This window comes from Acomys minous (genome assembly GCF_964271855.1).
Source record: "Acomys minous genome assembly, chromosome: 9".
Taxonomy (NCBI): domain Eukaryota; kingdom Metazoa; phylum Chordata; class Mammalia; order Rodentia; family Muridae; genus Acomys; species Acomys minous.
The window spans coordinates 56,112,261-56,138,383 of record NC_140490.1 but is presented as its reverse complement, the minus strand read 5'-3'; the positions used below and the strand labels follow the sequence as shown (position 1 = coordinate 56,138,383).

Here is a 26,123-nt window from a genome sequence, read left to right as displayed (position 1 = left end):
ACATCTTCAAACAACGCAACACGCCCACTTCACACCGCGAATTGGCCTCTCTCGGCTACCGTAATACGCATGCTCCCTGAGGACACTACCGCGTGGGGGTGGTACGGCTGGTGGCATACTTCCGGCGTTGGGCTTCCGGTCTGTCCGTGGCTGGGTCTGCCGAAGCCGTGTGTCCTCCGCGGCGCCTGGTTGTTTCCTTGGGCCCGGCGGCTGCGAAGCGATTTGTAAGGCGGGAACCACGGAGACGCGGTTGGGTTCGATAGGTAAAAAAGCCGTCTCTTCCGCTCGCTGCCTGAGAGGCGCGGGGCACAACCCAGGCATCATGGACTGCCGTCGGGATAGGTTGACCGCGGTGGTCCCGGGGCAGTTTGACGACGCCGAGTCCTCGGACAGGTAGGCGGTGGAGGCTGCACGCGGCCTGCTCAGGTTCCTCCAGCTCCATTCCGCCCCGGGAGCTGACACCTGGCTGCCTTGGACGTTTCTCGGGCTCTGTCCTCATGGCTGAACATTCGTGAAAACTACTTGTCTGGGAAGTCTGGGTTCCCAGAATGACTAGCAAAGAAGCAGAGTTGAGGATAATTGAAAAACGTAGGGCCTTTCTTCTACAAACAGGGTTCCACACACTCAGCAAAAATTTGACCTCCGCGGGAGATAGTGATGAAAAAGACAAATCAAGTCTCTGCTGTCTGTTTGGAAAGAAGGGCAGACCAAGAGGCCAGCGCCTAGAGCACAGTGGACAGAATTGAGGCCGGGCTCCTTTCTGCCTTGATTGACACAAGCCTTGCTTTCTGCTAGGGGAAATTGGTATTGATAATTAGGCAAATTATTTGCGTTAACATGAAATGGTGAGTGGTACAAAGGAAATATGAGTAAGCAATAACACCTATAGTAAATAGAGGATAGTAGGGACTAGCAAGAGGAATTAGAGAGGTTTCCAGTCTAGTGCTTACAGATCATCTCCCAGAAGACCTTATTGAAGAGTTGAAGTGGGAAGAAGAAACAAGCCTGCTTTGCTAGTCAGTGTGTACTGGGAATGATTGTGCCAATAAGCCACTGTCCCCAAACACACAGGACACTGGGAGACTACACCATCCTCTGATGGATGTGAATTTGCTGCCACGCCAAAGAAACTTGGCACTCTTCCAGAGACATTTTTATATGTCACACCTGGGCTGGGGGTGGGGCATACTAGTGGCATCTAGTAGGGAGGTAGAGGCCAGTGGTGCTGCCTGTACAAGAGATTCTCACAGCAAAGGATTGGCTAGTTGAGACTGAGGACACCAGGATCATTTGCATAGTTGTAACTCTAACAGACCACCCTAGACTATTAGATTGGTAAGTGAAAGGGTAATTTATGTCTTATACTTATGAAATCCTGGTAACCTGCAGTTATTTTATGATTACCTCTCTTCTTTGTACTCATACCCATGGGCATTTAAAGCCCTGTGAGCTGTAGCCAATTAATCATTCGAATTGATTACTGAATTTCTTTCTTTCTTTTAAAAATGGATGGGCCAGGTGTGGTGGCGTATATCTTTAATCCCAGCACTCTGGAAATAGGTAGCAGATCTCTGTTATTTTAAGACCAGTGCTCTCTACATAGTGCGTTCCAGGCTAGCCAGAGCCATACAGTGCGACGCTGTCTCAAAAACAAAACAAGAACAAAAGGAGAGGTGGGTGGGAGGGAAGGGCTAGGGATTTAGTGCTAGGGTAGAGTGCTTGCCTAGAAAGGGCAAGGCTCTGAGTTCAGCCCTCAAAACTAGAAGAAAAAAATGGCTATTTTCATGGTCAGGTGAAGTGGCACACATCTTTAATCTCGGAATTTGGGAGGCAAGAGGCAGGTGGATCTCTGCATTCAAGCCCAGCCTGGTCTACATAGCAGGTTCCAGGCCAGCCGTGGCTACATAGTGAGACCTTGTCTTTTTGTTTGTTAGTTTTGTCCTGTTTTCTCTGTGTAACAGCCTTGGCGTCCTGAACTCAGCCTTGTAGACCAGGCTGGCTTCAAATTACTCACAGAGGACCACCTGCCTCTGCCTCCCTGAGTGCTGGGATCACAGCTGGTTTCACTCTCTTTGCTCTAGACCTCCTCTTCTGAGAGTCTCCTCTTCTGTTGGCCTGTCCTTGGCCTACTTCACGGTGTAGTGTTGGGCCTCTCTTCACCATTGCTTCCTTTTATAAACAAGAGTGACTTGAAGTTATTTGTCTTGCCACAGCTCCTGGTATTACAGTAAAGTCAAAGAAAGGTAGATTTTGACACACAGACCACTGTAAAGTAGGTTCATGATTTAACAGAGTGTGGTCTTCTGCACTGATAAGAGTCAGTTCATTTACTAAAGAGGATAATGTAAATTCTAGCTTGACGTGAGGCAAAAGCAAAACCAACACCCAGTGACACTAGTGTGAGGACATGGAGAGTAAAACATTACCGCAATCTGGAGAACAAGAGAACTTGATATTAAGATGTGGCAGATTGGGAAATGTAACAGACTCTTTAGGTATGTGTACATATGTGTTTTCTCTTTAGAGGATATATAAGCATGCCAGAACATTCTTATTTCTAGTGAAAACATAGAAGTGAAATCAGTCCAAGCAAAAGATGATATTCTACTTAAAAACCTTCAGAGTGATGTGACAGAGGTAAAGGGCGAAGAGGAGATTGAGGAGGAAGACGACTATGATGATGGCATTGACTGGTACTGGGATGACGGGACTGGAAAACTCATCAAGAGCTGTACCTGGAACGGAGGCAGGAACCCTCAGGTATGTAAGGAATTCTGTAACTCTGTGTTATCTGCTTTGTGTGTGTGTGAGCATATGCAAATGCATGTGTGCCTGTGGAAAAGGCAGAAGTGGGGACCCGTCCTTTGGAGCTGGACTTACAGATGTTTTATGGACCCCCGTATTTTTTTTTTCCCAAGACAGGGTCTCTCTGTGTAGCCCTGGCTGTCCTAGACTCTCTTTGTAGACCAGGCTGGCCTCGAACTCAGAGATCCACCTGCCTCTGACTCCCGAGTGCTGGGATTAAAGGCGTATAGCACCACCATGCCCAGCTTGACCCCCAGATTTTTTTACATGGGTGTTGGGATCCAATTCCAGTTCTCACACCTGCTGAGCCAGCTCCACCTTCTCTTTGGAGACATCTCAGGGAACCCAGAGCGCGTGCTGAGCTAGCCACTGCCAGTGACTTCCAGAGACCTTGCTCTCTCAGCTGTTACAGCGCTGGGGTCATGGTATACCGCTGAGCTGCCTTTTCATGCAGGTGCTGAGGACTGAACACCGATCCTCAGGCTTAAAAGACAATAATTTAAGGACTGAGCCATCCATGTAGTATTTTTTTTAAAGACTTTGTGGTTATATAAGTTCTATTGTTTTGTAGCCCCAGCTTTTATTGATTTTTCTTTGTACTTTTCATATTTCTCATAATTTTCTGTATTTGGATTCTTTCAATAATCAATAAATGTTAAGAGTTCCTGGAGTGGCATAGGATGCATGACTTTTAAAATGTGCAAAGGAGAAGCCATGACTGAGCAGTTACCTGCAGACCATTGAAGGAACAAAAAGGAGGCTGGGACTATAGCTCAATGGTAAAGCATTTGGCTAGAGTACAAAAGGTTCTGGGGGTTCATCCCTGGCTCCCCAGCACAGCAGGAAAAAAAATGTTGGAACTCATTGGTAATTTAAGAAGTGTAACTGGTAAAGTTCTTTAGCCTCAGCTACTTGTAGAGCAGAGGCAGGAGGATTACAAGTTTAGGGCCAGCCTGGAATACAAAGTAAGTTTTGATAACTCCTCCACTGAGTCACTGGTGAGACTGGGTAACTGAGCATGGATCGTGATATAATGTATGTGTAGGTAATAACTGCTGCTTTTGGTTGCTGGTTGTCATAGCAAACGTTATATTAGGGATGCAGTGCACCGTTGGAGTACTTGCCTACCGTGCATGTCTGCCCCAGCCTGCAGGATTGGACTAAAACTTGGAGGAGATCCACCTGTTGAAATGCAAGACACAAAGAAGGAGAGCAAGTCTGAAGTATTGATCAAGCTCTCAAACTTTATTAGTCAGGCAGCAGTATTTATAAGTCAGAAGGCAGGGAAGCCTATTGCTATAGCAACCCAGCTGCAGGCTTTTCTCAAAACACAGGGAATTCCAGGCAGGGTCATAACGTCCTGCCACACAGGGTATCTGGCTCCTTCTTTGTCTAGTCTAACTGCTAAACCATAACAGGGTTGCTCCATCTCTATCTGTCTTTAGTCTAACTGCCAACCCACAACAGGGTCACCTAGTTTCTGGTGAAAGGCAAGCTCTGGGAAAAACAGAGACTTAAAGGTACAGACTCTGACAAGATGGCTGAATATTGGCCATATGGCCTATTGTTCCCAACACATGTAAGCACTACAAAAGTCAAATCAGCTATTTAAACATGTATGTGATATGAAACAGGGTTGATTTATACTTATTGTGGGGCTAGGAATCAAACCGAGGGCCTTGCACATACTAGGCAAGTACTGTACTGATCTATATCCTAAAGCCAAAAGTTATTTTTAAAGTTGAAGGGGCTGAAGAGATGGCTCAGTGGTTTGGAGCACTTTTTGCTCTTTCAAAAGACTTGGGTTCAATTCCCAGCACCTACATGGCAGCTCACAACCGCCTGTAACTCCAGCTCCAGGGGATCCAGTGCCCTCCTAGGCGTCTGTGGGCACCAGACACCACATGGTGCACATTCATACGTGCAGGCAAAACATTCATACATATATGGTGAGATAACTAAATCTAAAGAAAATTTACATTAAATTTAATAGAAAATCCTTTTAAGTTCTTTACACATAAAACAACCATGTCTCAGCTTCATGCTGAGATAAAATAAGACTGAATCAGCAGTTGAAATCTTTTCTCTCCTAGAGACAGGGTTTCTCTGTATCCCTGTTCGTCCTGGAATTTGCTCTGTACAACAGGTTGACCTTGAACTCAGAGTTTCACCTGACTGCTGGGATTAAAGACGTGCACCACTATTGCCTGACTGAGAGCCCTTTTTAAATATTTATTTGGTTTTTTGAGATAGGGTTTCTTTCTTCATGTAGCCATGGCTGTCCTGGAATCACTCTGTAGACCAGGCTGGCCTTGAACTCAGATATCTGCCTCCCTAAGTGCCAGGATTGCAGGCGTACACTGCTGCACCGGGCGAAAGCCCCCTTTAAAAATCTTAGCTGTGCTCTTTGTGGGTTTTGTTATTGATTTTGCTTCCTTTGCTGTTACTTAAGGTTGAACAGAACATCAGTGTAAGTGCCTATAAGTACCCTTCCCCATTTCCTTTCTTGAGGTGTCAGGATTAAAATGAAATATTTAGAATGAATTTAATGATAGGCTTCGGTTAAATGAATATTCTCAAGTATCAAATCTACGAGCCAATCAAATTTTAAAAAAATCTAACTTATTCTTAATAATAAAAATACATTGACAAGAAGTAAATAACATGCGGTCTATATTCTAGTCAGTAGTCTTAGCTTTCTCTTTGAAATGCTTTTATTTTTTCTATTTTGTGTGTGTGTGTGTGTGTGTGTGTGTGTGTGTGTGTGTGTGTGTGTTTTGCCAGCATATGTATCTGTGCACCATGTGCATACAGTTCATGAAATGCCCCAGGAGATCAAAAGAAAGTTTTGAGTCCATAGGAATGGAGTTACAGACGGCTGTGAGCTGCCATTCGGGTATTGAGAGTCAAACCCAGTTCTTTAAAAAAAAAAAAAAAGTCTTAGAAAAATTGTTTCTTTTTAGTATAAAGCTCCTGTAGGTAATGGTGCTTTACTAAGTGAGCTGGCAGGGGATGCCTCAGCAGGGGGGTGCACTTGGTGGGAAGCTTAACAACCCGAGTTCAATTCCTGCGACCATGGGGGTGGCAGGAGAAAATTAGCTCTTACAAGTTGTCCTCTGAGCCGGCTGTGGTGGCACACACCTGTAATTCCAGCCCGCAGGAGGCAGAGGCAGGTGGAACTCTGAGTTCGAGGATAGCTTGGCCTACAAAGTGAGTTCAGGACAGTCAAGGCTACACAGAGGAAAAAAAAAAAGTTGTCCTCTGACTTCCACATGTGTGGTGCCCCTTCTCCCCAAAATATACTTTTGAAGAAAAAAAAGAATGTTATTGTGAGCCTTAGGCTTAGGCTTGAATTTACAATTAATCCTTTGTAAAAACTAATTTCTTGTAGGCAAATCGACAGACGTCTAACTACAACTCAGCCAAAATGTCTACTCCAATTGACAAGTCCTTGCGAAAATTTGAAAATAAAATCAACCTAAGTAAGTTTTTAAAAAATACATTGCCTAACTGGGCTGTGAAGAAACTCTTCCATAGGTACTTTCCTCCTCCTCCTTCCTCTCTTCCCTCCTCCTCTTTCTCCTTCCCCTCCTTTTTCTTATTCTTCTTCCTCCCCCTCCTCCTCCTCCTCCTCCTTCACATGCCTCCCTGGAGTGCTTGGATTACAGGTGTGCACTACCAGGCCCCAGTATTTTAGGTACTTCTGTTGGCTAAAGAAGTGAATCTAAAAATAAATAAATAAATAAATAAATAAATAAATAAATAAATAAAAGAAGTCAATGTTTGACTCAGTAATAGAGCTGAAAGAAAAAAATAACTTTTAGCAACTAACATTAGTTTAATTCACACTTTCTTAGTTCTTTTATCTTTTCATCTGTTGTGGGAATATGAAGTTTCAGATACTCATTCCAATTCTTATCTGTTCTGCATTGCATTTTGTATTAGACCAGCCTAAAAATGCTGTTTTGTTTGGATAGAGACTTTATGATGGTGTTAATGGTTTAGTTAAAAGCTAGCCCTAAAAAAAAAAAAAAAAAATCCAGCCCTAGTTTGAATTATACTGCTTTAAAAATGAGTGGTGGTGCACGCCTATAATCAGCACTCTTGCAGGCAGAGGCAGACAGACCTCTGTGAGTTCAAGCCAGTCTGGTCTACAGAGCAAGACCAGGACAGCAAAGGCTATACAGAGAAACCCTGTCTTGAAAAACAAAACAAACAAAAATGCAGCGCTACCATTTTTTGCTTGCACCATTTTGATTCTATAAACTTACCCAGTGTCTCTCATGTAAACTGTCTATAAATATCAAATTTATATACATAAATATTTCATAGTCATGATGATATATCTCTAACTCAAAAAGAAACTGAAGCTTGCACAATTAAACTTTGAATTGAGACAATTATGCTATTTATATTATGTAAAATATTAAGTATCTGAGATTTAATATGTAGATCCAATATTTTTAAGTTTTGTCTATGTCTAGAATTTTAGAATTCTGGCTCAAAAATCACACTATAGTGCTGAAAATGCACATTATGAAAAAAATAAGTCAATTTATTGCTTACCTCATAAGTAAAATATATTCTAATTCTATTAAGGAAATAAAGAAAAAAGTAGAGGGGGAAGTATCCTGTTTGGAGACTATTAATGTCTTTTTCTCTTTTGTATTGTTTACATTTTTTGTTTTTGTATTTTTAGATAAACTGAATGTCACTGATTCTGTCATAAATAAAGTCACCGTAAAGTGTAGACAAAAAGAAGCAGAATCGTAAGTAATGTTTTCAGTATAAAGCATGGTTGGTGGAGACTAATTTCTTGACTGGGTAGCATAATTGTTCTGCAAAGGATATTTATGTGCTTTTGTTTATTAGCTTAAAGTGTGGTGTACTTTTGTAAATCAAAATATTAAATAAGTCTGAAGCAGTAAAAGCACAATTATGAAGTTCACCAATGTGTTTTCATCAGGATGAGTGTGTGTAGATTCAGTTGAGACTAAGGTCTGGCTGACTTCTCTCATGTATGGTACCCGAGATCATGGCAGTATAGAACTAGCAGTGTTAGAACTGAACAGTAAAGTCAGTTTTTCTCTGGTTTGTTGCTGTGTTCACAGAGGAAACTGCTTTCTGAGAGACACTTATGTCACCTGCTGTCCCACTGATCTGTGTGACTCCTTATATTTGAGCCCACTGTAGTTAGGTTAGTGTGGTGGGTTGATTTAGGTAGTGTGTGAGCTGACGTGAGTTAAAGAACAGCACAGACACTCATTATTTCCCTTGTCACTGTACTCCAGTTGCTCTCTTATTTAATGCCTCAGGGACATAGACTTTGACCTTCAACTATCCCCCTTCCCTCTTCCTCTCTCCCTTTCCTTCGTATGCATATGTGAAATATATATTAAATATATAACATTATGTGTGCACACATACATATTTGTATATGTAGTGTGTGTCTGTGTCTGTGTATACCTTCCTAACACGCGTGTCCAACCTGCAGGTTCATATATAAGTACATGTGATTGAGGACAGTTATGATTGTGACACAACAGAAAATTGTAAACTTACTTAAAGCATGAGATTGATTGCTTTTGTTGTTCCGTGGTTGCAGAGCTCTTGAGTGTGAGCTTTGTAGCTGGCATGTCCTGTGGAAATCCAGAAGGTGTTGGTGAGAAGGCGCAGTGAAGTGCTGGCCATGCAGGCTGGCAAGCAGAGCATGAGCCCTGAGGGTAGAAGGAGAGCAGCTCCCAGAAGTTGTCTTTTGACCTCTACATGCAGGGCGGCATGTATATTTCGTTCACACACAAGAATAATACATGAAAAAGATTCACAAAAGATTGGACATGCCTGCTAAAGAGAATTAATTTGCATGCTCAGAGAAATGGAGTTTCACTAAGTGAAGAGTCTGTATTAAATTGTGATCTCTTATGAAAAACTTAAGAATTATTGAGAATCACGTATAGAAGTCTCAACCTTTCTCCTCACTGAGTTTTGAATATGTCTGTTACTCTTCTTTGTTCCCTTAGGTATCGCATAAAAGATAAGGCTGACAGAGCAACTGTCGAACAGGTACGCTTGAAGTATGCTGCACAGTCTACTTTGAAATTAGCATTTCTTTTCTCTTTGAATTGTGCCTTGGTTTTAGCTTCCTTACTTGGTGATAATCTCATCTAAAATTACTCCTGAGTAAACACTGTTTCGAGTTCAGTTGTTTGGCATTTTGCTGTATAATACAACCTCTAGCAGGTAAGGAAGAGCCATAACCTTCTCATAGTAACCCCCACAACCCTCGAAGCTACTGTGCAGTGCTTCCCTCTTCTCAGAGACTGGGAAGGCAAAGACATTTAAGCAGAGTCTGTAGGAATGTTATTCTTTTTCCCATTAAAGAGATTGAATATCTGACATAAAACAGGTTGAGTAGCTGCCATGTATCTGGGGCATGTATAGATGAGGGGAAAGGGAAAAAAGGATAATACCGTCAAATTTCTAACTAGAGACCTCTTTAGAAATGAGATGTACTGTGCTCTTTGGAGGGGGTAGAGCTAGAGAGCTAGCCCCTAGTTTCTTACGGGCAGCAGAATATATGATTGAAGTTTACTCTGCCGCCCCCTCTGTCTCTCTCTCTCTGTCTCCGTGTGTGTGTGTGTGTGTGTATGTGTGTGTGTGTGTGTGTTTTTGTTTGTGTCTCTCTCTCTCTCTCTCTCTCTCTTTTTCTTTCTCTCTCTCTCCCTCTCCCTGTCTCTCTCTCTCTCTCCCTGTCTCTGTATGTGTGTGTCTGTGAGTGTGAGTTCCTAGCTGGTCTGGAACTTGCTGGGTGGATCAGAATGGCCTCATGCCTCCTGAGTGCTGAGATTAAAGGGTATGATCCAGATTTTTGATGTGAAGAAAATGAAAAGAAGGTTTAGATTATTATTATTATTGCTGTTTACCTGGGCTCCCCTCTACCCATATGTCTTTGTACAATTCCACATTTTGAAATAGTAATGGCTTGACTATTACTATAGCTCCTAGGCGTAAGACTTAAGGGGGTAGAAGCTGACCTGCATCCAGCTTGTACAGCTGGAGAATCATTGGACATGAAAGCACTATTTATAGTGATAACTTACTGTATGTTGTACTGGTTGGGTTTTTTGTTCACTGAGTACAAAATAGAGTCACCTGGGAAAAGGGAATCTCCAGAGAGGAATTGCCTCCATCAGATTGGCTTTGTAGGCAAGTCTGTGTGCCAGCGCTGTGGGTGGTGCCACCCTGGACCTGGGTAGTATAAGAAAGAACTGGGTACTCCTGGGTTGTATAGGAAAACAAGTTGAGCAGTCCATGGGAGCAAGCCAGTCAGTCAGCCTCTTTCCTCCATGGTTTTTGCCTCAGCTCCTACGTCAAGCTTCTGTCCTGATTTCCCTCAGCCGAGTACTGTTTTCCAGAAGAGTAAGATGAGATAACCCTTTTTCTCCACATGTTGTTTTGGTCATGGTGTTTATCACAGGAACAGAAACCAAACTAACGTGTGTGTGCATGAAGGGGAAGGCAGTACCTGTACAGTGTGGAGGTGCTAGGACAGCTTTGTGGGGTTCGCTCACTCTATCCACCTTTCCCTGAGTGGGTCCTGGGGATATCAGGCTTGGGTCACGAGGTCTGTGTGGCAAGCACTTTCATTCACTGAGCTATCTTAATCACTCTGGGTATATATTTTTATTGTCCTATAATTTGTTTTGTCTGAATTGTTTTCATGATTGTACTTCTTTTAAAAAACATTTCTTTTTAGGTTTTAGATACCAGAACAAAGATGATTTTATTCAAGATGTTGCATAAAGAAGACATATCAGAAATACATGGCTGCATTAGCACTGGAAAAGAAGTGAGCTTTTGTTGAGATGACAGTGTTTTCATGTTAGTTTCCTTATTTCAAATACAAGGAAAACTAAGGCACTTTATAACTTATGCCTTTAAAAAGAAAAGAAAGCTGGACATTGCGACATATACCTTTAATCCCACTACGCAGGAGACAGTGGCAGGTAGATCTCTGTGAGTTCCAGGCTAGCATGGTCTACTTAGCAAATTCCAAGCTAATCAGAGCTACATAGGAAAGCCTTGTCTCAAAATGAATGAAATCTGGCTGTGGTGGCAGTACATGCCTTTAAGCCCAGCACTCTTGAGGCAGAGGCAGAAAGATGTCGAAATTCAAGGCCAGCCTGGTCTACAAAGCAAGGACAGTTAGGGCTACACAGAGAAACCCTGTTGTAAAAGTATTTTTTATTCGTCCTATTCAGTTGTTGTCTCGGGGGCTTACTGCCTCTGTCTGCTAACCTAGGCCTACTCCTAGAAGCTTCCAGCCTCCATACAATCCAGCCTAGGCCTAGAATGTTTTAGCCTCTGAGACTCACTGCTTACTAAGCTCACCCTTTCTTCTTACTGAGCTCTGGGATGGCTGGTTCAACTCAGCTGCTCTGGCTCAAACTTCTCCCAGCTGACTTCAGTTTGTCTCAAAAAAGAAAGAAAGAAATTGTATTGCAGAGTCTGTGTGCTGAGCAGTGAGCTTACATTTTCAGATCACTGTGGTCCTGAGTCCCAATTTAAAATTACTGCTAATGAGTGAAGGTTATTGATTTCATTTCTATAAGCCCGTCTTTCTTGTTTCTTTATTTGTAGATATAGAAAAGGATAAGTGTGACTTTTTTTTTTTTTTAAAAGTTGGGGTTTCTCAGTCACCCTGGCTGTCCTGGAATTCACTCTGTAGGCCAGGCTGGTCTGGAACTCAAGAGATCTGCCTGTCTCTGCCTCCCAAGTGCTGGGATTAAAGGCTAAGTGTGACTTTAAAAAACAATATATTAGGTACTTTTCTCCTGCTGTGCTAAAGTACATAAGCAAAAACAGCTAAAGGAAGAACATTTATTTTAACTGAAGGTTCCAGAGGGTTAGTGTTCACAGTGGCAGGGAGGAGGCCTGGCAGCAGGAAACAGGAAGCAGAGAGTGAACTGGTAGCAGGCCCAGGCTGTTAGCTCTCAAGCCTGCCTCCAGTGACATACTTCCTCCAGCAAAGCTATACCCCCTAAATGTTCCTTAAGCTCCCCAAAGAGCACCACCAACTGGGGACCAGGGCTGTCAATCCGTGAGCCTCTGGAGGACATTTCTCATTCAAACCATCACAATTAGCAACTCATTTTCTGTGGAAATTAATTAGATGTAAGAAAATATTCATCAGAGATACATGTATAAAGCCAGTTACATTTAATTTGGAGTTTTCTGCCTACATGTATACCTGCAGGCCAGAAGAGGGCACCAGATCTTATTATAGATAGTTGGGAGCCACCATGTGGTTGGCTGGGAATTGAACTCAGGACCTTTGGAAGAAAAAAGATCAGTGTCCTTAACCTCTGAGCCATCTCTCCAACCCCAGCTGGGATAATCTTATGAGGCCACTCTGGCATATGGGGCCCGTAACTGACCAGAACTTTACAGGGTGGTATATGAATATATGCTGGAGGTATATTTATTGTAGCCCAATGCCTCATTTTAATTCACACCCTCAAGAGATGACAGTGACATAGGTGTCTCAATTTACTTTTGAGGTTAGAATCAACCGGAAACTGACACTAGTTTTTTAACGTGTTTCATTTCCTTTGCTTTTGCTTAAAACAGGCTAATGTATACTATGCTAGTACAGCCAGTGGAGAGAGCAGAGCGATCAAAATATACAAGACTTCTATTTTGGTGTTCAAAGATCGTGATAAGTATGTAACTGGGGAATTCAGGTGAGCTTAAATTCTTGAATTCCTTTTTCCTCAAGTGCTAAAGTTGTAAAATGCAGTGATTGACAAATCTTTGCTTGTTCTAGATTTCGTCGTGGCTATTGTAAAGGAAACCCTAGAAAAATGGTGAAGACGTGGGCAGAAAAGGAAATGAGGAATTTATCCAGGTGACTGGTGGTGTGTATATGTGTCTATGTAGGTTGCAGTACATATGTTTAACTGTGTCTGGGTATTTATGCCCCACCCTTTCCAAGCAGAGGGGGACAGGTGCTGAACTAAGTGTAAGAAATTTGCTATTCTGAAGAGTCTGAAGCCATGTGAAAACATGTAGTATTTGTTCTGAGAAAGATAAGGCTGTTTTACAAGATTTTAGATAGTCAGTGACATGGTGATGATAACGCTGTCATTTTAAAAAGTTACAGGGGATCTGGGCAGTGGTGGCATATGCCTTTAATCCCAGCACTTGGGAAACAGAGGCAGGCAGATCTCTGAGTTTCAGGACAGCCTGGGCTAACCAGAAAAAAAAAATATACACACACACACATATATACATATATACACATACATACATACATAGATAGATATATGTATGTGTGTGTTTGTTTGTTTATTTATTTATTTATTTATTTATTACAGGGTTTTAGATAGATTTTCTCAGGCCCTAAGCTCTGGCTGATCACTCGCTTTTTCTACTCAGTCCAGTTTCAGGACAGCCAGGGCTAAGCAGAAAAACCAATATTTGTTTGTTTGTTTATTACAGGGTTTTAGATAGGTTTTGTCAGGCCCTAAGCTCTGGCTGATCACTTGCTTTTCCTACTTAGTCCAGTTTAGGGCACAACGTGTAATCATTTTGCCATAACTACTGTAAAGAAAGGATACTTACCTAGTTTTCTCAAAGTTTTTGGATTTTTTTCCTTCCTCTTTCCACTTTTCATGTGCTATCCATAGGTATAATTTGCTATTAAGCTGGTACCATTTCCTTTGGAAGTCTTGAAATCTTCCTGTGTCACCTGGGTGTGGTGGCACTCACCCATAATGCCAGCACTCAGGAGGCAGAGACTGGTAAATTGCTTTGTGTTTGAGGCCAGCCTTGTCTACAAAGCGAGTCCAGAACAGTCAAGGCTACACAGAGAAACCCTGTCTTGAACAAACAAACAAACAAACCAAAATGAAAAAACCACTGGTTTATGAAATAGCAATGTAGGAGAGGATCTGGTGCTGTTTCTAACAGTAGTATTCATGCCATGGCCTGTAGCTGCTGTAATTTGTTATATGTCTTTTGATTTTCCAATTGTCACAGGCTAAGAACAGCAGACATACCATGTCCAAAGCCAATCAGATTAAAAAGTCATGTTCTTCTCATGGGCTTCATTGGCAAAGATGACATGTAAGTATATGGACTGTCAAAAGGATTTCATGAAGTCCTATGAAATGTGCACTAGGTGGTTATTTCCCATTGTTTCCTTCACAGTTTTTTCCCGCTATGTTAGTGCATAACTGCTATGATTTACCATTGTGAAGTTTCATAGTGCTTCAGAATAACAAAAGTAACCTTGCTTTTGAGGGGTGTCTAATTTATTAAAGTGCTGGGAAAGTACCTGTAGTTGTCAGCATTTGGAGTGGCATTCATATTCTCTTGTCAGCTCACATGATGAATTATAGAAGAGAGATGCATGTAAGGCAAGAAAACTTGATCTTGATGATTTTATTTTCATTTCCTTTTTACTCAAGGCCTGCACCGCTTTTGAAAAATGTCCAGTTGTCAGAATCTAAGGCCCGGGAGTTGTACCTGCAGGTCATTCAGTACATGAGGAAAATGTATCAGGACGCTAGGCTTGTCCATGCGGATCTCAGTGAATTCAACATGCTGTGAGTGTAGTTTGTCTCCTGGAAACTTCCCACAAGTTATTTCATGTTAAATTATTTCAAAACAATAAAATCTCAGTCTACAAAGTCATACTGTATTCTGTTGTCTTCCCAGTGTAAGAGTTAAGATGTGGTCACTGCCTTCAATGACCTTAGCCACAGAACAGACGCCTTTGGAGGACTGAGTTTGTGGCTTGGTTAGTAGAACAGTTGCCTAGACTACATTTTATGAGGTTTTGCGTTCCATCCCCAGCACAAGGTGTCAGGGGAGAGAGTTCATTGTAGCTGACTTAATAGGCTTTGAAATTTTCTGTTTTTCATCTTTCCAATAGTCAGGATAGCCATGTCTCATCTGCTATAGTCATTTATGAATTACTTGAGGTTGATTTTATTTTTTCAAGCCAGATATGGAAGTGAGTGCCTCAGCACTTAGGGAAGTGAGGCAAGAAGAGTGCGAGTTTGAGGCTAGCCTGTGCTACAAAGAGAGAACTTACCCAAAACAAAGAACAAAATAGACTGTTGTTGCTTTGTTTATTTTGTTTAGACAGGGTCTCTACATAGCTTGGCGGTACTGGAGCTCACTCTGTAGATCAGGCTGGCCTTGAACTCACAGAGATCCACTTGTCTCTGCCTTCCAAGTGCTGAGATCAAAGACATGTGCCGCTACATTCAGCTAAACATGTGTAGCCCGGGCTGGCCTCAGACTCTGGCCTGATCCTCCCACCTCTGCCTCCTTCAGCAGATACTACCAGTGTGTGCCACCACAGCCAGCTTCAGAATAGATTTTTGGTTTTTTTGCTTTTCAGCACAGGGTTTCTCTGTGTAGCCTTGGCTGTCCTGGACTCATTTTGTAGACCAGGCTAGCCTCAAACTCACAGAGATCCACCTTCCTCTGCCTCTGGTGGGATTACAGGCAAGTGGCACTGCGCCCTGCTTCAGAATATATTTTTTAAAAAACCAAGAGCCTAGTGATAACCTGTAACCTCTGTGCTTGTTGCCCACAAGGTACCATGGTGGAGATGTGTACATCATTGATGTTTCTCAGTCTGTGGAGCATGACCACCCACATGCATTGGAGTTCTTGAGAAAAGACTGTGCCAATGTCAATGGTGAGTAGAAAGTGGAATTTCCTGACAGGCTCTGTGCATGCATGCATGGGGTAAGTTAGCATTTCCTCTACCAGAGTCCTAACACCTGTGGATGTCAAACAACCCTTTTACAAGGGCTTAATATCAGATATCCTGCATATCAGATATTTACATGATGATTCATAACAGTAAAATTATAGTTATGAAGTAGCAATGAAATGATTTATAGTTGGTCATTACAATGTGAGGAACTGTATTAAAGGGTCACAGCATTAGGAAGGTTGAGAACCACTGAGATAAGGTCTTGTCACTTGGAGTGGCAATGGAGTCTGACATAGGAATGCTACACCTGCCTCTCGTGTGGAAGGGCCTGCATTTGATCCCTGGCACTGACCAGCAAATCTTGCCTCTGAATTGCTCAGTACAGTGCTACGTAAGCCATTGGTTGGAGATAGTGCATTGTTATTTCTTGCTCTGTTCATTAGTTGGGCTCTTACCCGGTCCCCCTGTGGAGCTGCCATCAATGTTTTTCCTTCTGACAGATTTCTTTTTCAAACATGCTGTTGCTGTGATGACTGTGCGGGAGCTCTTCGAGTTTGTCACAGATCCTTCCATCACTGTTGAGAACATGGATGCTTATCTGGAAAAGGTACAGGCTGAGGAGAGGAATATGCATGGCTTGCCTTTGTGTGGCACATCTGAGAGATTCGGTTGCTTAGTTAGTCATTGTTCATCTTGATAACGTCTTAGCACTTGTCATTTCACAGTGAAATTTAAAAAAGAGCAAAGAAGCCAGGGAAACCAGGTTTCTTGACTTTACTCACCTAGTAAGATTATAGAGACTTTCCTGTCTTGACTCACACACAGTGTTCCTTCCTGACACACTCCATACTGTGGAGTGAGAAAACTGTTGGGTCTGGTAAAACATGCATGATGTTAAGGACTAAGCATTAAATGAATTTAAATTATTGTGCAAACCACTAATTTTCTTTCTTCAGAACCTTTTCTTTAATCATCAATCATCAAAGACTGAAACTGGGCTTACTAGTCCCCACAGCTCCTGGAAACTACCACCCTGGCGTCGTTCAGCTACTCTTGGTTCTGCTATTAAGTGCTTTAAAAAAAAAATTCTTTATATGTATACATATGTGTTTGTGTGACTATAGCTGTGTGTGTGCAGATGTCCAAGGAGGCCAAAAGTAGTTATTGGATCCTTTGGAGCTTGAGTTATGAGCCACCTGAAGTGGGTGTAAGGAGCCAAGCTCGGGGAAAAAGCAATGCAGAGGCAGTAGAAAACACCCAACTCACAGCTCGTGGGAAGTGAGCAACCGGGCCTCACAACATGACACATGCCTGTGCATTGCTTGCTGTGGTTGTAGTAGTTGTTGAGTGCACCCTTTGGTCCCCAAACAGAAGTTTGATTGATTGATTGATTTGGTTTTTCAAGACAGGGTCTCTCTGTGTAGCCTTGGATGTCCTGGACCCACTTTGTAGACCAGGCTGGCCTCAAACTCAAACCATCCGCCTGTCTCTGCCTCCCGAGTGCTGGGATTACAGGCGTGTGCCACCATGCCTGGCCCAGAAGTTTTATATTTGATGTAACCCATGTATGTGTGTTTACCCTTGTCATCTCTGAGTCAGGATTCTCACATTTCCCCTTTCCCCTGAAGTGCCATTCCACCTCGGCCCTGTTCATCTTGCTCTGCCTGGCCAGCGTTAAAACTCAGGTCAGACAGTTGTCTCAAGGGGAGATTCAGGAGAAACTGCTTCCAGAGACAGAATTTCTCTTTGTTAACAACAGCCCTGGCTCTCCTAGACTCTGTAGACCAAACTGGCCTCCAACTCACAGAGATCCACCCACCGAGTGCTGGGATTAAAGACATGTACCACCACACCCGGCAATAATAATTTTTTGAGACAGTGTTCTCTGTATCCCAGGCTGCCTCAAACTCAGTATAGCCAAGGAGGAACTTGAACTTGTGATCCTCCTGCTTCTGTCTCCTGGGTTCTAAAAGTATAACTGTATCCAGTTTATGCAGTGCTTTGGATCAAACCAGCGGTTTGGTGCATGCTGTGCCAGCATTCGTGCAATTGAACACATCTCCAGCCCATAGATTTGTTTGTTTGGTTTGGTCTCTGTGAGGTTTTTGTTTCTTTGAGATAGGGTTTTACTTGTAGCCCAGGCTGACCTGACCTTAGCTCTTCCTGCTGTTGTCTCATAAGTGCCGCGGTCATAGCTGTGCGCTACCATTTTTGGCAAATTATGAACTCTTGAGGGAGAAATTTTATTTGTATATTGTTAGTACCTGATTATGTACTAGGCAATTAGACCTGTCTTAAGGTTTTATTGTTGTTAAGAAACATGACAGGTCTGGAGAGATGGCTCAGAGAGGTTAAGAGCACTGGCTGCTTTTCCCAAAGGTCCTGAGTTCAATTCCCAGCTTGGTGGCTCATAACCATCTATACAGAGATCTGGTGCCCTCTTCTGGTGTACAGGTGTACATGGCAGGCAGAACACTGTATACATAATAAATAAATAAATAAATAAATAAATAAATAAAATTTTAAACCCTTAAAAAAAAGAAAAACATGACCATAGCAACACTTATAAAGGAAAACATTTAATTGAGGCTGGCTTCCAGTTCAGAGGTTTAGTCCATCATCATCATGGGGATGGGGAGGAAGCATGGCAGCACAGGCAGACGTACTGGAAAAGGAGCTGAGAATTCTGCATTTGGATTCGCAGGCAGCAGGAAGAGAGAGTGAGCCACTGGGCCTGGCTTGAGCTTCTGAAACCTCAAAGCAACACCCCCAGTGACACACTTCGTAAAACAAGACCACATCTATTCCAACAAGGCCACATGTCCTAACCCTTTCAAGTAATGCTGCTCCTTCTGAGTCTGTATGGGCCATTTTTTATTCAAACTGCCATTTCCATGATTTGACTAACTATCAAAGTATTTTTATGCCTAACCCATTAGTATTGATTCTAGTGTCTGTATTTTAAAAAATAAAACAGAAAATAAATGTTCTATTTCTAAAAGATATATTTTTATTTTAATTATGTGTGCATGTGGGTATGTGCATGTGTGTGTAGATGCTTGTATAAGCCAGAGGCATTGGGTTTCCCTGGAGCTGGTGTAACAGGCAATTATAAGCTCCCCAACATGGGTACTAGGAATTGAACTCTGGCCCTCTGGAAGAACAGTGAATGCTTTGGCCCTCTCCTTGTATGTATTTTGACTAGAGAACTGTTTTACTAAGTCATAAGAACCCATATAGAGTCTTTGTCACCTTTCTTCCACTCACTGCCCAAGGGACTTTCTTAGTGATTTATATTGTGTTGGCATTAGGGCCAAATTTACCTTCCTTGTGATTCATTCACTGACTTTTCAAGTATCAAGAAATGGTTCATTGAGCCAGGTGTGGTGGCGCATGCCTTAAATCCCAGCACTTAAGAGGCAGATCTCTGTGAGTTTGGGGCCAGCCTGGTCTACAAAGAGAGTCCAGGACAGCCAGGGCTCTTTGTAACAGAGAAACCCTATCTTGAAAAGCAAAAAAAAAAAAAAAAAAGAAAACAAAAACAAAAAAAGAAATGGTTCATTATTGAGTCTCAGTTTTATTGTGATAAAGATTTTTGCTAATAGTTTTAAGGAGCTAGAGAGACGGCTTAAAGGTTAAGAGCACTGGCTGCTCTTCCAATGGTCCTGAGTTCAATTCCCAGCAACTACATGGTGGCTCACAGCCATCTGTAATGTGATCTGATGCCCTCTTCTGGCTTGCAGGTGTACATGCAGGCAGAACATTGTATACATAATAAATAAATCTAAAAAAAAAATTGAGATGAATGTATTCTATTTCTTTTTAAATGACTGACAAGTCTTTAGTAGAAAGCCAACTTACATTTCTAGGCTCACTCTAGGTACTTTTCAGAAGTGTGAAAATGTGACACCTTTGAAGATCAAAAAAAAAGTTTATTTCAAAATAGAAAATGTGTCTTTTTTTTTTCCCAAAGGCTATGGAAATAGCTTCTCAAAGGACCAAGGAAGAAAAGACTAGCCAAGATCATGTGGATGAAGAGGTGAGTTTAAGCCGGGTGTGGTGGTGCACGCCTTTAATCCCTGCACTCGGGAGAGGTAGGCGGATCACTGTGAGTTTGAGGCCAGCCTGGTCTACAAAGTGAGTTCAGGACAGCCAAGGCTACACAGAGAAACCCTGTCTCGGAAAAAAAAAAAAAAAAAAAAAAAAGAGGTAAGTTTATTACGTATTCACAGACTTGGGGATACTTGTGGCTTTTGCTATGGAACTCTGTGGTGTTGTGTTGTGTATTTTGAGACAGGGTCTTATAGAAACCAGGTTGTCCTAGAACTTGATTTGTAGTGCAGGTTGGCCTCAAACTTAGCATCCATTCTGATTCACCTGCCTGATGGGTAGAATTACATTCCCAACCATTTCTTGTGTTACAGGGCTTTTCATGATTTTGTTTTGTTGGTAAAGCATGAAGTTGATTTTATAGACACATGGTATACAGTTTACGTTCAATTAGATTGTTGCACTGAGCAACCTCTTAGTATGTTAGTCTTACTATATTGCTTTTAGCTTATCACAACGCAGATATGACTCCAGTGTGTACACAGGTTGACTGGAAATCAGCATTGGTAATGGTAATACAGATTTCTGCGTGATGAACTGAGGGGATGGGAGGAGTATAGGAATAATAGCTTAATTTTTCTTTCTCCTATTAGGTGTTCAAACAAGCATATATTCCCAGGACCTTAAATGAAGTAAAACATTACGAGAGAGACGTGGATATAATGATGAGGTTGAAGGAGGACGACATGGCTCTGAACACGCAGCAAGATAACGTGAGTGGCTTGGGTTGTCTGCAGAACTGGCTGCACCAAAGGAGACTGTCCCAAGCTTGTCCTGGCTTGGTGCTAGTGAGATGATCAGCTCTCTTTGTGTAAACATGTTGTTGGCTGTAAGGGGAATAGTTCCTGCATTTAAGAGAGAGTTAATGTATTTGCATATGTCCAGAGAACTATAATTAGTAAAAAGGCAGATCCACAAGGAAGTCTAGGATAAAAATGTTTGTAGTAGATTGATAAGCTGTGCTTCATTTCCATATATATTTGAAGAAATATTTAAAATATTTATATTATTTTTAATTATGTGCATGGTGGTAGTATGTGCACATGAGTAAATGTGAGTGTCCTTGAAAGCCAGCGGTGTTAGGTCCCCGTGGAGGTTGTAAGCCTTTCGCACAGGTGCTGGGAACCAAACTTGGGTCCTGTGCATAAACAGAACAAGTTCTTAGCCACAGCACATCTCACCAGTTCCCTTGGATTTTTGTTGTTCTGTTAATGGGCCATAGAGTATAAACACTTTAGGGTTTGCTGCCACATAGCAAAGCTTAGCTGTTTATGTAAGTTTTCATATAAAGAGCAAAGAAATGTTCTCCAGGTTTTCATGCATGAAACAAAAGCATTAAAAGAAATTTCTGTGTGTGTTAGACGTGTACATCAGCAGGCATGCCACGGGGCCTGTAGGAAGGCCAGAGGACAGCTTTGTCAGGTCACTTCTCTCCATGGCAGGTGCCTTTATCTGCTGATATATATAGCTCTCTGGCCTAAAAAGCGCTTTAAAAAAAATAGATTTATTATTTATATATGTCTGTATGATTGCATGTATATATCTGTATGTGTGCCCTCAGGCCAGGAGAGGGTATTGGTTTCCTTGGAGCTTTTTTTTCCAATATATTTTATTAATTTATTCATACTACATCTCAATTGTTATCCCATCCCTTGTATCCTCCCATTCCTCCCTCCCTCCCATATTCCCCTTACTCCCCTCCCCTATGACTGACTGAAGGGGACTCCTTCCCCTGTATATGTTCATAGGGTATCAAGTCTCTTCTTGGTAGCAAAAACCTTGGAGCTTTCTAAGCCACTGAATATAGGTGCTGAGATCCTAACTCATGATTGAGCAGCATTCACTCTTAATCACTGAGCCATCTTTCCAGCCCCTTGAAAGTACTGTTGCTGATAACTACAGCTCTTGCTGAGAGTTGACTAGAGGTGTTTGTGGAGTGGATAACATTTCACTGAACCAAGTTCAAAGTTAGTATGTGCTGTCACCTGGTGGGTTGCAAAGCTCATATGAAAACTATTAGGTTTTAATTGTCCGGGCCTATGGAGGGTGCATACCTGGGACACAAGAATAATACATGCTACATTCTGTGTTACTGTATGATATGTTTTAAGTATAGTCTCAGAATCACAAGTGACAGTGTTTCATACAGTGTTTAATGATGCAGTATGTGTGGGCTGGAGAGTTGGCTCAGAGAAAAGAGCACTGACTGCTCTTCTAGAGGTCCTGAGTTGAGTTCCCAGCAACTACATGGTGCCTCTCAACCATCTATAATGTGATCTGATGCCCTCTTTTGCCCTACAGGTGTACATGCAGGCAAAGTACTGTATACACAATAATAAATAAATTTTTAAAAATGTATGTACATATCACTGTCAATTTTTATATGTATTCTTTTTCTTTTTGCTTACAAGATTCTCTACCAGACTGTCACGGGATTGAAAAAGGATTTGTCAGGAGTCCAGCAGGTATAAAGAACATATGTTATTATTGCTTTTAACAGGATTTATTCTGCAAATATTTTACTGTATTTGTGTGTGTGTGTGTGTGTGTGTGTGTGTGTGTGTGTGTGTGTGTGTACTCAACAAGTATGTCACAGCACATGTGTGGTGGTCAGAAGACAACTTTGGGGAGTTGGTTTTCTCCACTTCACAGCTCTTTGAGATCCAACGTAGCTTGTCGGGCTTCCTGATGGCTGATGAGCCATCTTGCCAACCTGTGGAAACTCTTCTTGAAAGATACAAAACTTACTATAAAGTAAATTAAATTTGGAAATATACCTATTCTGTCTCTGAATTCTTTTGTTAAAAGTGAAATATTTGTTGCTAATCCTAGTCTTGATTGATGGGAAGTATTAATGATAGCCATACACTTTTTTGGTAGTTTTTAAATCAGTTTTGAAAAATGTCAGGACTAGAGAGAGGGCTCAGCCGTTAAGAACTCTTGCTGCTCTTTCAGAAGACCTGAGGTCAGTGATCGTCACCCACCTACTTGTAAGACAAGAAAGTGCAAAGTTTAAGGTCAGCCTGGACTATGTAATGAGATCCTGTCTCAAAGAAGACAAAAAAAAAAAGTTAAATAAATATGGTAAATTTCAGGGAAAATATAATTTTCTTTTGGTTGACTGTTTGTTTTGATTAGATTAACTTATTGTTAATAATGTGGTTCACAGAAAAATAGTTGTGAAGTCACCCAAATGGATCATCATCATCATCATCACCTCTGTATTTCACATTCTTGCCAAATCCCAGCTCTACCATCTGGCATGCTGAAAGCAGCAGCAGAGCTGTGCTGTTGATTTAGGCCACCCATGTAGCCCCAGCAGTCAGGCATGCATGCCAGGAGAGTGTAAATGGAGCCCAGCACATCTGCAGATGACAGCATCATGTTGCACTGTCAGATGATTGGACGCCCCTGCTGATTCCTTGGTTTGTGTGTGATCTGAGTCCTCCTGGAGTGAATGAATGTCTTCCATCTTTCTCCCTAATGCTGATTCTGGTATTTTGGTGCCTGACTTTACAGTGTATCTTGTATACTGATAGAAAATGCTGGCATTAACATGTTGACTAACAAATAGGTAAGTAATTGGCTTCAAGTAATATGATTCTATAATAATTTCAAGGTCCCCGCGCTCCTAGAAAATGAAGTTCAAGAAGAGACTGGTTTTGACTCAGAAGATGCTGGAAGCTCTGAGTGCTCTGCCACAGACTCTGAAGAACAAGGAGATCACGGCCGATGCAGAAACCACAGTGCTGCCCCTGACCTTGACAAAAAGGTTAGCCGAGGTCTTTATGCCCCTGAGTGGGGTGACACTGCTGCCCCTGACCTTGACAAGAAGGTTAGCCGAGGTCTTTATGCCCCTGAGTGGGGTGACTCGGAAATCAGTACTTCTTCTCGTTGCAGTTCCCATAACTCAATGTCAGCTTGACTTTGGAGTAAGCTAGAGGCTGCTATCAGGAGATTCGTTAGTGTGTCCCAGATGACACACTATGTCTGGTAGAAGCAAATACTCATTTCTTTCTAACCTTTATTTATCTTAAGATATGGAACTTGTAAACATCAAGTAACATATACAGGGATATTGATTTGACTGTCTACATTTCAGCAGAGTTCATGGCCCAGGGTGCAGCTCAGTAGTGGCCTGGGGCAGAAGGATAGCCTGCATAAAATGGCAGGTGCCTACTGTCCCAGCGTTGGAAACTGAAGTGTGTGTTAGGTGTGATTGTTGAAGCCTCTGGACTTTAAGAACAGTCTGGGTAATAAATTGAGACCCTCTTGAGAGCGGGAAGAAGGCAGGGATATGGGGGAGAGAGAAAGAGATGGGAAAGATGTGAGATGGAGGGAGCCTCAAAGAAGAGTTGTACCCCCAGATTGTACTCACCAATCTGTTACTGTTACTGTTTGTTTGGTTTTTTTAAAAGATTTATTTATTACTTATAAAGTGCTACATCTGCAGGCCAGAAGAGATCATCAGATCACATAGATGGTTGTGAGCCACCATGTGATTGCTAGGAATTGAACTCAGGACCTCTGGAAGAGCAGTCAGTGCTCTCTACCCCTGTTACTGTTATTTTTAAAGCAAATACATATACTTTTATCCATTTAACATGAATTTTAATTTAGTTTTAATAATAGTTTAGATACTCTGAATAAGAGTTGTTGAGATGGGTTGCTTGTGTTTTACAGGAAAGAAAAAAGATGGTCAAAGAAGCTCAGAGAGAGAAGAGGAAAAATAAAATTCCTAAACATGTGAAAAAGAGAAAGGAAAAAACAGCCAAGGCCAAAAAAGGCAAATAGAAGGGAGACATCCCTCAGCTGCTTTTTAACCCTGCAGTAGAAGCTGTAGCTGGGGGATGCTGCTCTCTTTACCATCTCACGGTCGGGGAAGACTGGGGTGCGATTGTGTGACTGCTTCGAAAGACCAAAGCCCATAATGTCGGGATCCAGTCCTGCCTCTTGTTCTAACAGATTTATTAAGGTACTATTTTAGTGAATAACTTTATATGTTTTATTTTTATATTTTTATCTTGCAAACATTTTTTCAGAAGCATCATAAATGTTTGTGATGAACACAGCCTTTCTAAAGATGAGCATAAAGGCAAGTGAACAAACTTGGGACCATTTGTTTTCTTTGTGTATGCCAAAGACACATCTGAAATCAACCGATGACCAACTGTGGCATATACCCTGGAGAAGAGAAATCATCTGGCCTTTATGTTGCCGTTCATAGCAGCTCTGTTCCTGTGTGTTCTGGGCTTGTTTGCCATGGATCCTGCTTCATCTTTAGGTGCCTTCCCAGCCTCCCCTCTCAAACTGTTATGCCATTTCACACCCAGCCATTTGGCATGTTCATTTGTTCATCAGCTATTTCGGTATTTTAGGTACTGGGATATAGCAATGAACAAAACAAAACTTCCTTTGGCTAGTTAGCATCCTAGTAAGGAAATGAAGCATTAAACAAAATAATTAGCACTTTTAAGAGATTATAAATTAATATCTATATAGAAATAATGCTGAATAAAGAGAATGCCTAGGGAGACAAAGGTTTGCAATTTAAAATAGATTCCTTAGGCCACATAGTGAGATACTTGACACAATGTTGAAGTTGAGTCGCACTGAGCTTTCTGGCATTGCAGTGGCTGAAAGGAAGGAGTCTTGAGTTCTCATCAGCCTAGACTACGTATGCAGATGAGGATATGAGCACAGAGCCGGGTCAGGTACATTGAGAAGGAAGAATATCCCATGCAAAGCGCACAGCCCGGGGACGGCTGCCTGCAGTGATCCGAAATGGAGTGGAGCAGCAGAATCAAGGTGGGAGTCACACACGAGATCTGACAGCGCACAGCTTACAGAGTTTACAGCAGAGGAGAGACAGGACCGGCCTTGTACTTTGAAAGCGTCGCTCTGGCATCTGGAGAATTGAAGCAAAAGTGGAAGCTGACTGTTGTGCCTGTTGTCAGCCCAGATGGAGGCTGCTGAGGCCTGGCCTAGAACGGTAAAAGTGCATGCGAAGTTGCTCACGGCAATAGGTGAGCTAGAACGTAACAGTGAGAGACGCAAGAAGCTACCGAGACCACTGCAGTGACTGTGATGCAACATGGGGCTGGAGTAGACTTGCTTTGGAGAGATTACAGGACACACATTGAAGAAAATCCCAAGTTTTTTTTTCTTTAAACCTTGCCATTTTATGTTAGAAATGGCTGTTTTAATCATGGCACCAGGTATTCTTGTGCAACACCCCCAGAATTTTCACGTAGACTGCAGCAGCTTCCTGTCTCATGGGCTACAGTGGAGACCACCTAAACGCTGATCCTAAGTCACAACACGCTCATTTCTGCTTTAAAGTTCAAAATGTAGGGCTGGAGAGATGGCTCAGAGTCTGAGTTCAGTTCCCAGCAACCACATGGTAGCTCATGACCATCTATAAGGAGGTATGGTGCCCTCTGGTGGCCTGCTGGCTCACATGCAGGCAGAA

General features: G+C 42.1%; 1 protein-coding gene across 2 annotated transcripts; it reads left to right on the top strand.

Moving 5' to 3' along the window:
• Nucleotides 1-128: 128 nt before the first annotated feature.
• RIOK1 (RIO kinase 1) lies at nt 129-24,759 on the top strand. Of its 2 annotated transcripts, XM_084794905.1 has the most exons (18): nt 129-393; nt 2,562-2,760; nt 6,197-6,287; nt 7,505-7,574; nt 8,826-8,868; nt 10,168-10,224; nt 10,562-10,654; nt 12,436-12,548; nt 12,632-12,712; nt 13,846-13,932; nt 14,277-14,414; nt 15,417-15,520; nt 16,042-16,148; nt 19,515-19,580; nt 20,245-20,364; nt 22,063-22,116; nt 23,271-23,423; nt 24,335-24,759. In XM_084794905.1, the coding sequence occupies exons 1-18, from the start codon at nt 323-325 to the stop codon at nt 24,443-24,445; spliced, it is 1,758 nt and encodes a 585-aa protein (XP_084651031.1). In that variant the 5' UTR covers nt 129-322; the 3' UTR covers nt 24,446-24,759. The 2 variants fall into 2 exon arrangements, with proteins under 2 accessions (XP_084651031.1, XP_084651032.1); XM_084794906.1 differs by lacking the exon at nt 10,168-10,224 and having other exon boundaries at nt 132-393.
• The last annotated feature ends 1,364 nt before the right edge of the window (nt 24,760-26,123 follow it).